This window comes from Lagenorhynchus albirostris, chromosome 20, assembly GCF_949774975.1.
Source record: "Lagenorhynchus albirostris chromosome 20, mLagAlb1.1, whole genome shotgun sequence".
Taxonomy (NCBI): Eukaryota; Metazoa; Chordata; class Mammalia; order Artiodactyla; family Delphinidae; genus Lagenorhynchus; species Lagenorhynchus albirostris.
The window spans coordinates 40,944,760-40,958,753 of NC_083114.1; the positions used below are offsets into that span (position 1 = coordinate 40,944,760).

General features: G+C 40.8%; 1 protein-coding gene across 5 annotated transcripts in view; it reads left to right on the forward strand.

The window, feature by feature from the left end:
- Positions 1-2,234: 2,234 nt before the first annotated feature.
- ATP6V0A1 (ATPase H+ transporting V0 subunit a1) overlaps positions 2,235-13,994 on the forward strand; it is a 60,920-nt gene continuing 49,160 nt past the window's right edge. For 4 of the 5 annotated variants that reach the window (XR_009537822.1, XM_060136144.1, XM_060136141.1 and 1 more), the window contains exons 1-2: positions 2,235-2,366; positions 4,265-4,428. Coding sequence is in view for 3 of the 5 variants with exons in the window: in XM_060136144.1 (XP_059992127.1) it covers positions 4,312-4,428 (117 nt within the window). In the remaining 2 variants the exon portion in view is untranslated. Of the gene's footprint in view, positions 2,367-4,264; positions 4,429-13,994 lie in introns of those variants that run through there. The other variant, XM_060136145.1, reaches the window with a different exon arrangement.

Genomic DNA, 13,994 nt, shown 5'->3' on the forward strand with positions numbered 1-13,994 from the left:
GGCACATGGGAAGTATTAATCTCATCTCACCTTTCTCTCTCTCTCTCTCTCTCTCATAATTGTTGGAACTTTATTTCTCACTGAGCTGTGAGCTCCTCTAGGGTAGGAAGAGTGTCTGTTTCATTTTACTATCTCCAGCACCTAGCACCATTTCTCCGATATAGCAGACTGCCTCAGCAAACGTTTATTGCCTGAATGGCATTATTCAGGCAGCTTGAAATTCCATTTCTGAGCCTTGGAGGAATGAGGTGGGTAGAAAAATAGGTATGTCTTACACATAGACATTTAAGCCTGACAATAGGCAAGACTTCCAAGGAAGAGAGCATGGAGGGAAAAGAAATAGAACACTGGAGAAAGATTGATGGTGGGAAATGAAAGGAGACAGAAAAGGAGCTCCGAGAGAAGATACTTTCAAGGAAGCCGTGAAAAAAGGGAATTCAAGGGCACTGATATGAGTCCAGATGAAAGGCTGTCTTAAAGGTAAGAGTATGAAAATTTGTGGTTAGCGAGCAGCTGACCCTGAGGTTAAAAAGTAACTTTCTTTTAAGTCTCAAAGGAAGGAAATGAGTCATTGTGTAATTGTTTATAAAACTTGGCAGGCTTTCTAATGTGGAACCCTATCAGCCTTGCGGGGAAAGTTGAGAGAACTAGGGAGCAATTAAGCTCACAGGGAAAGGGAGGGCCTGGGGCTCTCCAAGGTGCTACTTCTCAACAAAATCGTAATGAAGTTGTTATATCTTCATTCACAATGTGAGATGAAAAATGCAAATTAAACGTCGGTATTTGCCCTTTATTATTTCCTTTAGGCTGGTAAAGCAAGATTGATGATGTTTTTGCCAGGTAGACATATCTCCGTCATTACATTTGAATCTCAGTAGGGTTCCACCACCCATGAAGTATGAATAACCAGTTTTCTGAGTTTTCCTGATATGGTTCTGGTTATGACAAACAACTTGGGATCCCCACTCTTCCTTAAAAGAAGGGCAAGAAAAGGGAATCGACATCAATAGTTGAGAAAGGCGTTTTTATAAATAATAGGTAGACATCACTTAACGCGTTTTTTAAAACTTATTCTTTTACAAATTTTGAGGAATAGAAAACTTTTAAGTGGTCAAATGGGAGCACAGGAATCCATCAAACAAGATTCGAAATTAACTTTCACAACACCTAGTCTAATAAGGTTCCTGACGAGGTCCGAACGCGGGTTGGGAAAGAATTTCCAGACACAAGGCAGAATGTAAGGAAGATAGAATTTATTAGAGGGAAGGGTCACTGCCAGAACAGCGGCCAACTTCCTAATAGCCTGGGAGAGTCAAGCCCCAACATGTGCTATTGATCAGTTTTTATAGCCAGAAAACAAAAGAAATGGTCCGAGGTGAAAATTCCCTTTACTGATTGGTCGAGGCACATATACCTTCCTTCTTAGGGTGGGAGTGGGACAGGGCATATGCCTTTCATTACTTGGGACAGGGCCCGTTGCCCAGGTAGGCATCGCCCAGGTGGTCTCACAAATTTCGTAACCATCGCAACATGGTGAGGAGGGCGATTAGGAGTCCAGTAGGGGGTGTAACGCTGACACTTTTTCACGCAGGGTCGTTCTTTGTCCTTGAAGCACCATTGTCCTTGAAGCACCACAGTTTCTCCCACTGTTAACTGGAGAAAAATAGAACCTGGACAGTTGCTGGAAGGACTGAAGCAAATACCTTTTTAAAGAGGGGTTCTCTATTCTTAAATGAATGAGCCCCCTGATCAAGGCTCCTCTACAGGATCTAGTACCTTTAGCAAGTCGTTCTCCACTCTAGGGCTCAAATTTTCTCCCCTGCATAATAAGGAAAAAGGGTGTGTGTGTGTGCGCGCGCGCGCAGAGCAGATTGCTCCGCTCGAGCTCCGCTCGAGCTCTCCAGTCATTTCATAATAATTTCTCTCCTTCTTGCTACTTCCCTCGAGGAGGAAAAAGTTGTGAATTAATTCCTCGGGTATGAAAATAAAGCAGGCAGTCTGGCCTCAAGGATACATATTAGTGAGAAAGGATTCTGAAGGGCTCAAGGACTTAAGGCCTAGAGCACCTGCACCGCCCGCCCCACACACCCGCCCTCCTGGGGCCGGCAGCCGAGGCTGCGGGAACAAGATGGCGTCAGCACGCAGGGTCTCGCCCACGCCCCCGCGACTCCGCAATGAGGCCTCCGGCCGAGTCCTCACCCCATTGGCCAACGGCAATGAGGTCATCGTGGGGGAGGAGGCCGGCGGCAGCGCGGGGGCGGGGCTTTGCGGACGCACGCACGTCGAGGTGCTGCTGCCGGGAGCTGAGGAGACTGCGGCGTTGGTCTGCGGCGGTTGCTTTGGCGGCGGCCTTCCTGCGGCCGGAGGTGAGCTGGGGCTGTAGGTACAGCGCGGCAGGGAGCGGCCTCCGAGGGGCACAGTAAACCCTTCTAACGGCCCCCTCGGTTGTCAAAGGAATTAGCAGGGGCTTCAGGTCTCAGAAGAATGGGGGTTCACCCCTCTTCGGGCACCCCTCCTCTGGGCAGAGAAACAAGAGGTTCACTCCCTTTTGGAGGCCCCGATCCCTTACCCCATCTAAGTGGAAGGTGGAGGAACTGAAGGTTATTGGGTAGGCTGAAGAATCGGGGGGCTTCTTAAAGGGGCTCCCCATTTGAGGCTTATCACCTTTTATTCCCCACTCCGGGAGGTAGGTGTGCCTGGGCTCAGAGAATTCCTCCTTCTCACTAGGTAGACAGGAAACGAGGCAGGTGAATTCGAACAGCTCGTTAGGAGGCGAGGACTGGATGACAGTCGTGAGGCAGGGCTCGGGAACACTTTATTCGGACTCCTCTTGCGCAGGAGTACTGTTTCTTCATATTTTTTTTTGCGACCCCCACGCGCCCGAAGTGCTGTGGCCTTTTTAGTTTTCTCTTTGGTTCCAGTGGGATAGAGATGCTCTAGGGAGACTTGTAATCATTAAAGAACAGAAACAGGGAGGCAACTCATTGGAGGCTGTCATTATCGGCAGCCTCTGAACTATGCTGATCTGGCATAATTTTATGTGTTTAGAGGTTGTGGAATCTATTCTTGTTGAGGATAGTGTGGGATCTGTTAACAGCTGTTCTGGATGATTCAGGTGTAGGCAGTCTTAAAGTCAAGCTACATGATCTCTTGCGAAATTCTTGCTTGTATCTGAATGCGTGGTTTTGCTGCCTTGAACGTCAAATGCACAAAGGTTTTGTCATTCAGATTTCTCAAAATGTCTCCCAGGCTTCCGGAAGAATAGCTCTTCCTTTGATGCCAGTTTCACCTATCATTAGGGATGCCCTCATGATACTAAAAATACCTTACATTTTGTTGAGTTTAGATTCTGTACAGCCTGTGCCTTACAATAGCTGATTGAGAATAAATAATTGCAGTTTCAGGACCACTGATAGCGCCAATTGTCTTTCCTACCCGGTAACGGTAAGACCGACTGAAAAGGAAATCTTTATTGGCTTATTCATGCGAAGCTTTAACAGATGGAAGAATGTAGTTAATCTTGAAGGTGGGGATAAGAAACAGAAAGCTGCGGAGGTCCAAAGCTTATTCTCTGTGACTTAAAATTGCTTTGTCATTACCATGTATTCCTGTCATGCTTGACTTGAAATTGAGCTTAATGTGTAAGCTGTTTCTGTGTTTTTCTGTTTTTGTTTTTTAAGTTAATGCTTATGTGTTTAGATTCTTTTGGGAGAAAATGGTGTTTTCCAAGGAGTTTGGAAAGTTAAACCCTTTAAGGTAGCCGTACCTTTAGGGCGGTCCTGGGACTTTGACTGTTAGAAATTAGCAGTAGAGGATAGAAAACTAGATGCAACGGAGACATGCTTTATGACAGGGTAACCGAGGTCTCTTCTGTTTGTTTCCTGACACAGGAAAAAAAAATGTCAGCTGCCTCATAATATTGTGTCCAAGGTATTTAAAGAGCTGTTTCGGATTCCCAGTTTCTGTTTTTAATCTGAATACATTCTTATGTATTGAGATGTCCCAAATTATTGTCATTCAATCCTGACGTCGAGTGCAAAGGAAGTGACTGTTCATCAGACACTCTTTGGGAGAAGATTCAGTAACAGCCGTTGCAATTTCTCCTTTCTGTCTTTCTAAGAAGGATGTCAAAACAGTTGTTAAAGACCTGTCAGCATAGAGTGGAAGAAATGAAATGCAAAACGGAAGAGGCTTCCTGGGGTGTTGTTTGCTCTCAGTCCTCTTGATAATTCCAAGGTCATATAATTTTCTCTTTTCGCCTTAGGTTGGAGAGAAATCCAGGTACTCAGTTGACCGGCCCTTTCTGCTGCCATGGGGGAGCTTTTCCGGAGTGAGGAGATGACCCTGGCCCAGCTTTTTCTACAGTCAGAAGCTGCTTATTGTTGTGTCAGTGAATTAGGAGAACTCGGAAAGGTTCAGTTTCGTGATGTAAGTAGTTATGGGGCTGCTTCTTGATTACCGCTGAACTCTATTTTTCCTGTCATATCATGGCCAATTTGCCTTAAGACGAACGTTTTGCTTTTTATTTTCAAAAATAACATTATAGCACTGGCTTCTATTGGAAGAATGTACATTTCAAGTTGTCTTTGTAGAGATGAGAATGTTTTGTGCCAATCCTTCCATACTTTCACTAGCTACCGCTTTGAGAATAATCTTAAGCATACTCAAGGTAATTGCTTGGGATGCAGGTGGAGGACACCAGACTAACCTGTTCAAGGCTTGCACTTTGCTTTTGGGCTCCTTAACACCCACAGTACAGTATTTTAAAAAAAGTGTCATAGCTCTTCCATACAATAGGACATATTTATTACAAAATCTGAAGCATCCAGTTACAGATATATAGTATATAAGTAAGCGTATACTGAATACCCATTGTTCTGAAGCATTATGCTGGGCACTTGGAGGAGATATCAGAAGAAAATGGGCAGTCTAAGAATATAAAAGAAGTATGACCTATGGGGCTTGCAATCTGAAGGCACAATCTACGCTGCTGAAAGGAGGGGGCAGGTAACAGTTCCTCGTGATGCAGTCTCAAAGCTCCATGTACCTCTCATTTATAACAGTCATCATAGTCGTGATTTTCCATTCATCGGTGCGACTGGCTGATTAAAGGATCTCTCTTCTACTGTGATCTAAACACCAGGAAGACAGAGACATTCGTTATTATATCCTTAGTGCCCACATAAAAGATAATCAATATTTGTTGGAATGAATGGATGGATGAAAGAGGAGTGGTCAGAAAGGGGTGGAATTAATCAGTTTTGGCTTCCTGGAATTGGCAAGCTTTCAGGAAGTTCTCAGTCTGAGCCGAAATTGCACAAATATAATCCAGTGATGTGGTCTTATTCCCTATTCGCTTTGAACTCTTTTATATCAACTCTCTTCAAATGTTCTCCTCCCTGACTCTGGTTCCTTTTCTTACCTTTCTGAAAACTCATTGTTATCTTCCACCAACCACTCTCTTATGTTCCTTACTCCTGCCATAGGTGTCAGTGTTCCCAAAACTCTTTTCTTTGCTCTCTCTGGCTAAGCTTCTCTGTACCCACATCTTCCCTATCACTTTTTTTTTTTTCTTTTGATGATCTCATCTATCCTCAAATCTTCCATCTTTACTCAGCGAGTCCCAAATCTGTGTCTCTGGTCCTGACCTCCCAAACACCATCCCTGAATTAACAACTCTCTAAGATTTCTGTCTAACACTACATTGTAAATTAACTGTACTTCAATTAAAAAGAATAAAATAAAATACTCAGAAGGCCTTTGTCCCCCCATCCCACCTCCCCCCAAAAAAGATTTTTGTCATCTCTGCTTCTCAAGCTTGTTATGTCTAAATCCCGGCACCTTGGCTTTTAACAAACTATTTCTTCATCCTGACTTTCTAAAGATGAGCTAATGCATCAATATTCTTCCAGTTTTCTAGACTTGAAACCTGAATCAAACCTAAGTCATCCTTAATTTGCAATCCTTTGTCTGGTACTATGGTGTCTCCCTACCTAACACCCATTGTGTCTATTCAGTGTTCTTAACTTTTACTTATGTTGTATTTCAGTCATACAAAACATTATAGGGACTAATACAATGAATATTTATTTTAGTTCCAGACCACTACAGTAAAGTGAGTATCTCAATAAAGCTAGTCACACAAATTTTTTGGTTTCCCGGTGCATGTAAAAGTTATGTTGGGAATTCCCTGGTGGTCCAGTGGTTAGGACTCCACGCTTTCACTGCCGAGGGTACAGGTTCAATCCCTGGTCGGGGAACTAAGATTCCCACAAGTTATGTTTATACTGTAGGCTATAGACTAAACTGTAGTGTATTAAGTGTGCAGTAGCATTATGTCTTAAAAAAAATGTACATATATTAATTAAAAAATAGTTTGTTGTTAAAAAATGCTAACCATCATCTGAGTCTTCAGCAAGTCGTAATCTTTTTGCAATCAAAAGATCACTGATCACCATAACAGATGTAATACTGGAAAAGTTTGAAATACTCAGAGAATTACCAAAATGTGCCACAGAGACACGAAGTGAGCAAATGCTGTTGGAATAATGGTGCTGATCAACCTTCCTCAATGCAGGGTTGCCACGAACCTTCAATTTGTAAAATAAAGTGATATCTGCAAAGTGCAATAATGTGAAATACAGTAAAACGAGTTATGCCTGTAACTATGTTTCTACTATCTAATTAAGAGAAACATTCCACAAATAATTGAAAGCTCCTGTGTATCCTTCTTCCCTGCCATTCATGTCTCTCTCCTCCCTCACAAAGGTAATCTCCACAATCTTTGCTTTTATCATTTCCTTGTTGTTTTTTTCCACTTTTGCTGTGTATGTATGTATGTATCACTAAATAATAGTATAATTTTATGTTTTAAAACTATGTATATGGTTTCATGTTGTGTGTATCCTTCAGCAAGGGCTTTTTAAATTTAATGTTTGTAAGATTTAACCACGTTGATACAGATAGTGCTAGTTCATTCCTTTAAATTGCTATATAGTTATTGTAAGAGTATACTGTTTATCATTTTTTCCTTTTGATGAACATTTTGGTTGATTGCAATTCTTTGCTCAACAGTGGTGCAAGGAAGATTCATATATATGTCTTGTGGTATACACGTGTGATAGTTTCTCCAGGGCAGTGGTTCTCAAACTTTTTGGTCTAAGGACCTCTTTAGACTCTTAAAAAATTGAGGACCCCAGAGGGCTTTTATAAGAGTTACAGTTAGCGATATTATTGTACTGGAAATTAAAACTGAGAAATGTTTGAAGTATTTACTTATTAAATCATTTAAAAATTATAATAATAAACCTACTACATGTTATCATAACATTTTTATGAAAAATAGCTATGTTTTCCAAAACAAAAAAATAGTTTCGAGAAGAGGGATATTGCTTTTACACTTTTGAAAATCTTTTAGTGTCTGAATTAGCAGAAAGCTGGATTTTCATTTGCTTCTGCAGTCAGTCTGCTGTGATGTATCTCATGAGCCTCTGGAAAACTTCACTGAAACACTCATGAGAGAATGAGAATGAAAAAGGCAAATGATGTCCTAGTGTTACAAGAAAAGGGTATTGATTCCATGGACCTGCTGCTGCTCCAGGGATTATAACCAGGAGGCGCACTGCTGAGCATCGTGTGCATCCCTAACTGTTAGATGTTATCAGAGTGAACTTCAGAGTGAATGTACCTCTTCATGCTCCCATCGCTGGCAGAAAGAAATTTGCCAGTCTGATGGTTGTGAAGTGGTATCTTGTTGTTTTAATTTGCATTTTCTCGATTAGTACATTTAGTATCTTATTTGTTTATTGGACATAATGGGTTTCATTTTCCATGAATGTCTGTCTATATTATCTGCCTAAAGTTTTTCTATTGGGTTTGCTTGTCTTCTGTATTGACCTGTAGGATTTTTTTTTCAAGTTCTTCATGTACTCTGGAAGCTAATCTTTTTTCTAATCCTCTACTGATAACTTCTTCCAGGCTGTGGCTTATCTTTTCCCTCTGTTTTTGGTATATTTTGTCATATATATAAAGTTTATTTTTCTTTTTTTGTTATCAGTATTTTCTGTTTTCCTAAATTTTTCTTTTTTCATTTATTTTTGGCTGTGTTGAGTCTTTGTTGCTGTGCACAGGCTTTCTATAGTTGTGGCGAGCAGGGGCTACTCTTTGTTGCAGTACGCAGGCTTCTCATTGTGGTGGCTTCTCTTGGTGCAGAGCACAGGCTGTAGACGCATGGGCTTCAGTAGTTGCGGCACGTGGGCTCAGTAGTTGTGGCTCGCGGGCTCTAGAGCGCAGGCTCAGTAGTTGGGGCGCATGGGCTTAGTTGCTCTGTGGCATGTGGGATCTTCCTGGACGAGGGATGGAACCCACATCCCCTGCATTAGCAGGTGGATTCTTAACCACTGCGCCACCAGGGAAGTCCCTCCTAAATTTTTTTTTTTTGCGGTACGCGGGCCTCTCGCTGTTGTGGCCTTTCCCGTTGCGGAGCACAGGCTCCGGATGCGCAGGCTCAGCGGTCATGGCTCACGGGCCCAGCCGCTCCGCGGCATGTGGGATCTTCCCGGACCGGGGCACGAACCCATGTCCCGTGCATCGGCAGGCGGACTCTCAACCACTGCGTCACCAGGGAAGCCCCCTCCTAAATTTTTATCTTGAAAAATTTCAAGCCTAAATACTCTAATGTAGATTCACCAGTTGTTAACATTTTGCTACATTTGATATAATCTTTTTTACTGCACTGTCAGAGAGTGAATTGTTTCTTTCAAATCCTTTTCCTTTTCTTTCTCTTATTTTACTGTATCCATTGGGACCTTTAATAACATAACTTTTTTTTAATTTATTTTTTAATATTTATTTGTTTATTTTGTCTGCGCCAAGTCTCAGTTGTGGCATGCAGTGGGATCTTCCTTGTGGCATGCGGGATTTTTAGTTGTGACATGTAGGCTCATAGTTGCAGCATGCAGCCTTCTTAGTTGCAGCATGCAGACTCTTAGTTGTGGCACATATGCAGGATCCAGTTCCCCGACCAGGGCCCCCTGCATTGGGAGCTCGGAGTCTTATTACCCACTGGACCACCAGAGAAGTCCCAATAACATAACGTGTGGATGAAGAGTAAGAGCAAGCTAATACTGGTTAGGATTGTGTTTAGCTGTATGTAACTGAAAACCCAAATGTTAGGGGTGTACTTTTCTCATGTAACGTGAAGCCCAGCTTCACACTGTCATGAGTGTCCTAAGATCATTCTGTGTTTCTTTTTGGCCATCCTTGAGCATTTGGCCTTTGTCCTTATAGACGACCACCACAGCTCCCAGCATTTCTTCCATATTCTAGACAGGAAGAAAGAAGTGCAAGGAGGAGGGGGAAGTACTTACATACGGAGGAAAACAACTTTCCCAGAAATCCTCAGCAGACTTTGCTAATTTATCATTGGCCAAAATTATGGCATACTGTAGCTGCAGGAGAGTCTGGGAAATGTGGTGGTTTTCTTTTTTTTTCAGCTGAGCAGTTGCTGCCGTAAACAAAATTGGGATTATTGTTAATAAGGAAATAGGGCAAAATGCTTTGTATCTATTACGTATTATGCCTGTCTTGCTTCAAACTTTAAGGGGAATCTTTTAAATATTTTATAATTTAAATAAGACATTCTTAATTTTTTGGAAAATTCTATTAGATTATGCAGATTCCTTTCAACTTCTGATTTTCTGAAGTTACTGTCACAAATGGTTGTGGAATTTTATTTAATGCCTTTCCTTATTGAGGTTGCCATGTTTTTTTCTCCTTTAATCTGTTAATTTGGTGAATTACATAGCCATATTTTTTCCTACTAATTTTTTAACAGCTTTACTGAGATATAATTCACATACCATACAATTTATCCATTTAAAATGTACAATTTAATGACTTTTAGTATATTCACAGAATTGTACAACCATCACCACAATCAATTTTAGAACATTTTCATCACCCCAGTAAGAAACCCTGTAGCCATTAACAGTCCCTCCCCATTTCCTCCCAACCCCACTCCTCACCCCCAGCCCCTGGTAACCACTAATCTTCATTGCTGTTTCTGTGGATTTGCCTATTCTTGGACATTTCATGTGAATGGAGTCATACAATATGTAGTCTTTTGTGTCTGGCTTCTTTCATTTAACGTAATGTTTTCAAGGTTCATCTATATTGTAGCATGTATCTGTACTTTTCTTTCTTATTTGTATCTTTTATTAAGTATGAAAATATGCAGCATATTAAAATGAGTGGTTTCAGTATAAGAAGTGGTTTCAGTATAGAACTAGTTGTTACTTATCTTCTATACAAAAGATATTGCCCTGTTTTTTTTTTTAGCAGTACGTGGGCCTCTCACTGTTGTGGCCTCTCCTGTTGCGGAGCACAGGCTCCGGACGCGCAGGCTCAGCGGCCATGGCTCACGGGCCCAGCCGCTCCGCGGCATGTGGGATCTTCCCGGACCGGGGCGCGAACCCGTGTCCCCTGCATCGGCAGGCGGACTCTCAACCACTGAGCCACCAGGGAAGCCCTGCCCTGGGTTTTAGAGAGACAAGACATGTTTCGTTGCTCGACTTGTTCAAAATCTTCTGTGGCTTATCTGTCCCGTCATTCATTCTTCTCTTTGACATACTTCTTGTCTATTCTTCAGTCCCTTACTGTCTAACATGTAGGATCATAAGGACAATTTACATTTTGTGAATAGATGTCATGTTGAACATTTTACATTATTACTGCAGGCATTGCTACAGCAACCTGAGAAGTAGAACCTCCTTTTGAATAGTGGAACCTACCACTCTCATTTTACAGTTTAGGAACCTGCAGCACAGATGAAAATACCCCAGGGACACACAGATTTGTATCCAGGATTGTCTGATTCCACTGCCTATGTTTTTTTCAATTGAGATATACCAAAAAAGTCACCCTTTTACAGTGTACAGTTCAGTGGTATTTAGTGCATTCATATGGTTGTGTAACTGTCACCACTATCTAATTCCGGAACATTTAATCGCCCCTGCAAAGAAACCCTGTACCCATAGCAGTCACTCCCCATCTCTCCCTCTCCCCAGCCCTTGGCAATCACTTAATCTATCACTGTCTTTCTGGATTTCCCTATTCTGGATGGACATTATATATGAATGGAATCATATGACACATTGCCTTTTGTATCTTGCTTCTTTTGCTTGGCATATTGTTTTCAGGATTCATCCTGTTGTAGCATGTATCAGTACTCACTCCATTTTATGGCTGAATATTTTCCATTGTATGTATATACCACCTTTTGTTTATTCATTCATTAGTTGCTGAACATATTTGAGTTGTTTTCACATTTTGGCTATTGTGAATAAGGTTGCTATATAAACATTCGTGTACAAGTATTTGTTTGAGTGCCTATTTTCACTTCTTTTGGGTATATACCCAGGAGTATGTACCCGGAATTGCTGGGTCATGTGGTAATTCTAACACTTTGAAGAACCTCCACACTGCTTTCCACAGCAGCCACACCACTTTACGTTTCTACCAGCAATGTATGAGGGTTCCAGTTCCTTCACATCCTCACCAGCACTTGTTATTTTCCTTTTTTTTTTTTTTTTAATTATAGCCATCCTAATGGGTGTGAAGTGGTATCTCACAGTGGTTTTTGTTTCTTTGTTTGTTTTTTTGCATTACACGGGCCTCTCACTGTTGTGGCCTCTCCCGTTGCGGAGCACAGGCTCCAGACGTGCAGGCTCAGCGGCCATGGCTCACCAGACCGGGGCACGAACCCGTGTCCCCTGCATCGGCAGGCAGACTCTCAACCACTGCGCCACCAGGGAAGCCCTCACAGTGGTTTTGATTTGCATTTCCCTCATGGCTAATGATGTGGAGCCTTTTTCATATGCTTACAGACCATTTGTGTAGCTTTTTTTAAACGTAAAATCATCCTTGTAAGCCTGGGAAACTTGGTCATGAGGTGTATTCAAAAGAATTTTAGGGTTCAATTTCCTAATAATTTTATTAGGATTTTTTCATTTATATTTATAAATGATATTGGTCTGTAATTGTCCTTTCTCAAACTATTCCTATCTTATTTTGGTATAAAGATTATACTAGCCAATCTCACTTATGGTTGAGGAATGTTCCTTTCATTTGTCTCCTCATTGGAATAGTTTTTCTTAGCTTTGGGCTTATCTAGTCTTTGAAAGAACCTATCTTTAAACCTTCTAGGCCTGGTGTTTCTAGATGAGTATATTTTAACTATTGAAATTTCTATCTGTAGTGAACTTTTTCTATTCTTATGTTTATTTATGCCTTCTCTCAGTCTTATAAAAATTTGGTCCATTTTGTCTTTTTAAATAACCAGCTTTTAAGAAAAAATGATAACAAATAAAATGATAAAGAAGAATAAAAGAAAAAAGTCAGCTTTTGACTTTGTTTTGTTCAGGAACTTTTATTCATTTCTGCTCTTTTTTTAAAATTTTTTAAGTCTTTTTATTGAATTTGTTACAATATTGCTTCTGTTTTATGTTTTTTGGGTTTTTGGCCCAAGGCATGTGGGATTTTAGCTCCCCAACCAGGGATCAAATCTGTACCCCCTGCATTGGAAGGTGGAGTCTTAACCACTGGACCACCAGGGAAGTCCCAATTTCTGCTCTTTGTTGTTTTCTACCTCCTGTTATCTTTTTTTTAACTTCTTGAACACTTGACACATTAATTTTTTACTCTTTTCTATTTGCATCTAAGTCTATAAATTTCCCTTTAAATACCACTTTAACTGCATCCTACAAAGTTTGATCTCTAGCATTTTCTTTATCATTCCATTCTAAATATTTTAAGATATTTCAGGGAATTCCCTGGCAGTCCAGTGATTAGGACTGTGTGCTCTCACTGTCGAGGGCCTGGGTTTGATCCCCGGCCGGGGAATTAAGATCCCGCAAGCCACGTGGCATGGCCACAGGAAAAAAAAAAGAGAGAGAGATTTTCATTATGACTTCTTCTTTGTGCTGTGAATTACTTAGAGCCATTTTAGAATTTCCAAATATGTTAAGTTGTATTTTTGATATGGATTTCTAACTTAATTGCATGATAGAGAAGATTTTATGGTACCAATTCTATACTGAGACTTGCTGTGTGACCTATTTTGTGGTCAGTTTTTTTAAAAGAACTCTTGAAGAGAGAACTATTGGATGCAGTGTTAGAAAATGTGTGTGTGTGTTAGATTAAGCTGATTACGTTGTTCAAATTTTCTCTGTCCTTTTATAATATTTGGTGGACTTGGTGTATCAATAGTTTTAAAATTATATTAAAATTTCTCACTACGTAGACAGATTTGTCAGTTTTTTCTTGTAGTTCTGTTAATGTTTGTTTGAAATATTTTGAGAATGCCTTGCCCACATATTTCAGGACTTCTTACCCAAAGCAGGCCATGGTGTGGCTACAGTTGAACCTTGACTCTTGATTATGAAACCAGTAAAGTTACCATGAGTCTTGTGGCTACTTTCACTTCAGAATGTCTTGTTTATTGAAGTGGAAATTTCTGAATGAGAGGCTGAGTAGTGCCTGCTCAGTGAAAAAAACCAAAGCAAAACAAAAACAAATAAGCACTTTATTAGGGACACACAAGTTTGGAATTGTTTCCTTTTCCTGGGAATTGTTCTTATTATCATTATGTAGTGATTCTCTTAATCTCTAATAATGGTTTTTACCATAGATTCCATCTGTCTAATATTAATGTAATACATAATACCAATAATTTCCTTGCTAGGTTCTCTGTTACCAGTCTCTCTCTCTCTCTCTTACAGTTCATTCTTTTTTAAAACATTTATTTATTTATTTATTTATGGCTGCATTGTGTCTTTTTTTTGAATTTTATTTTATTTATTTTTTATAATTTTATTTATTTATTTTTGGCTGTGTTGGGTCCTCGTTGCTGCGCGTGGGCTCTCCCCAGCTGCAGCGAGCAAGGGCCACTCCTCGCCGCGGTGCGCGGGCCTCCCACTGCGGTGGCCTCTCCTGTT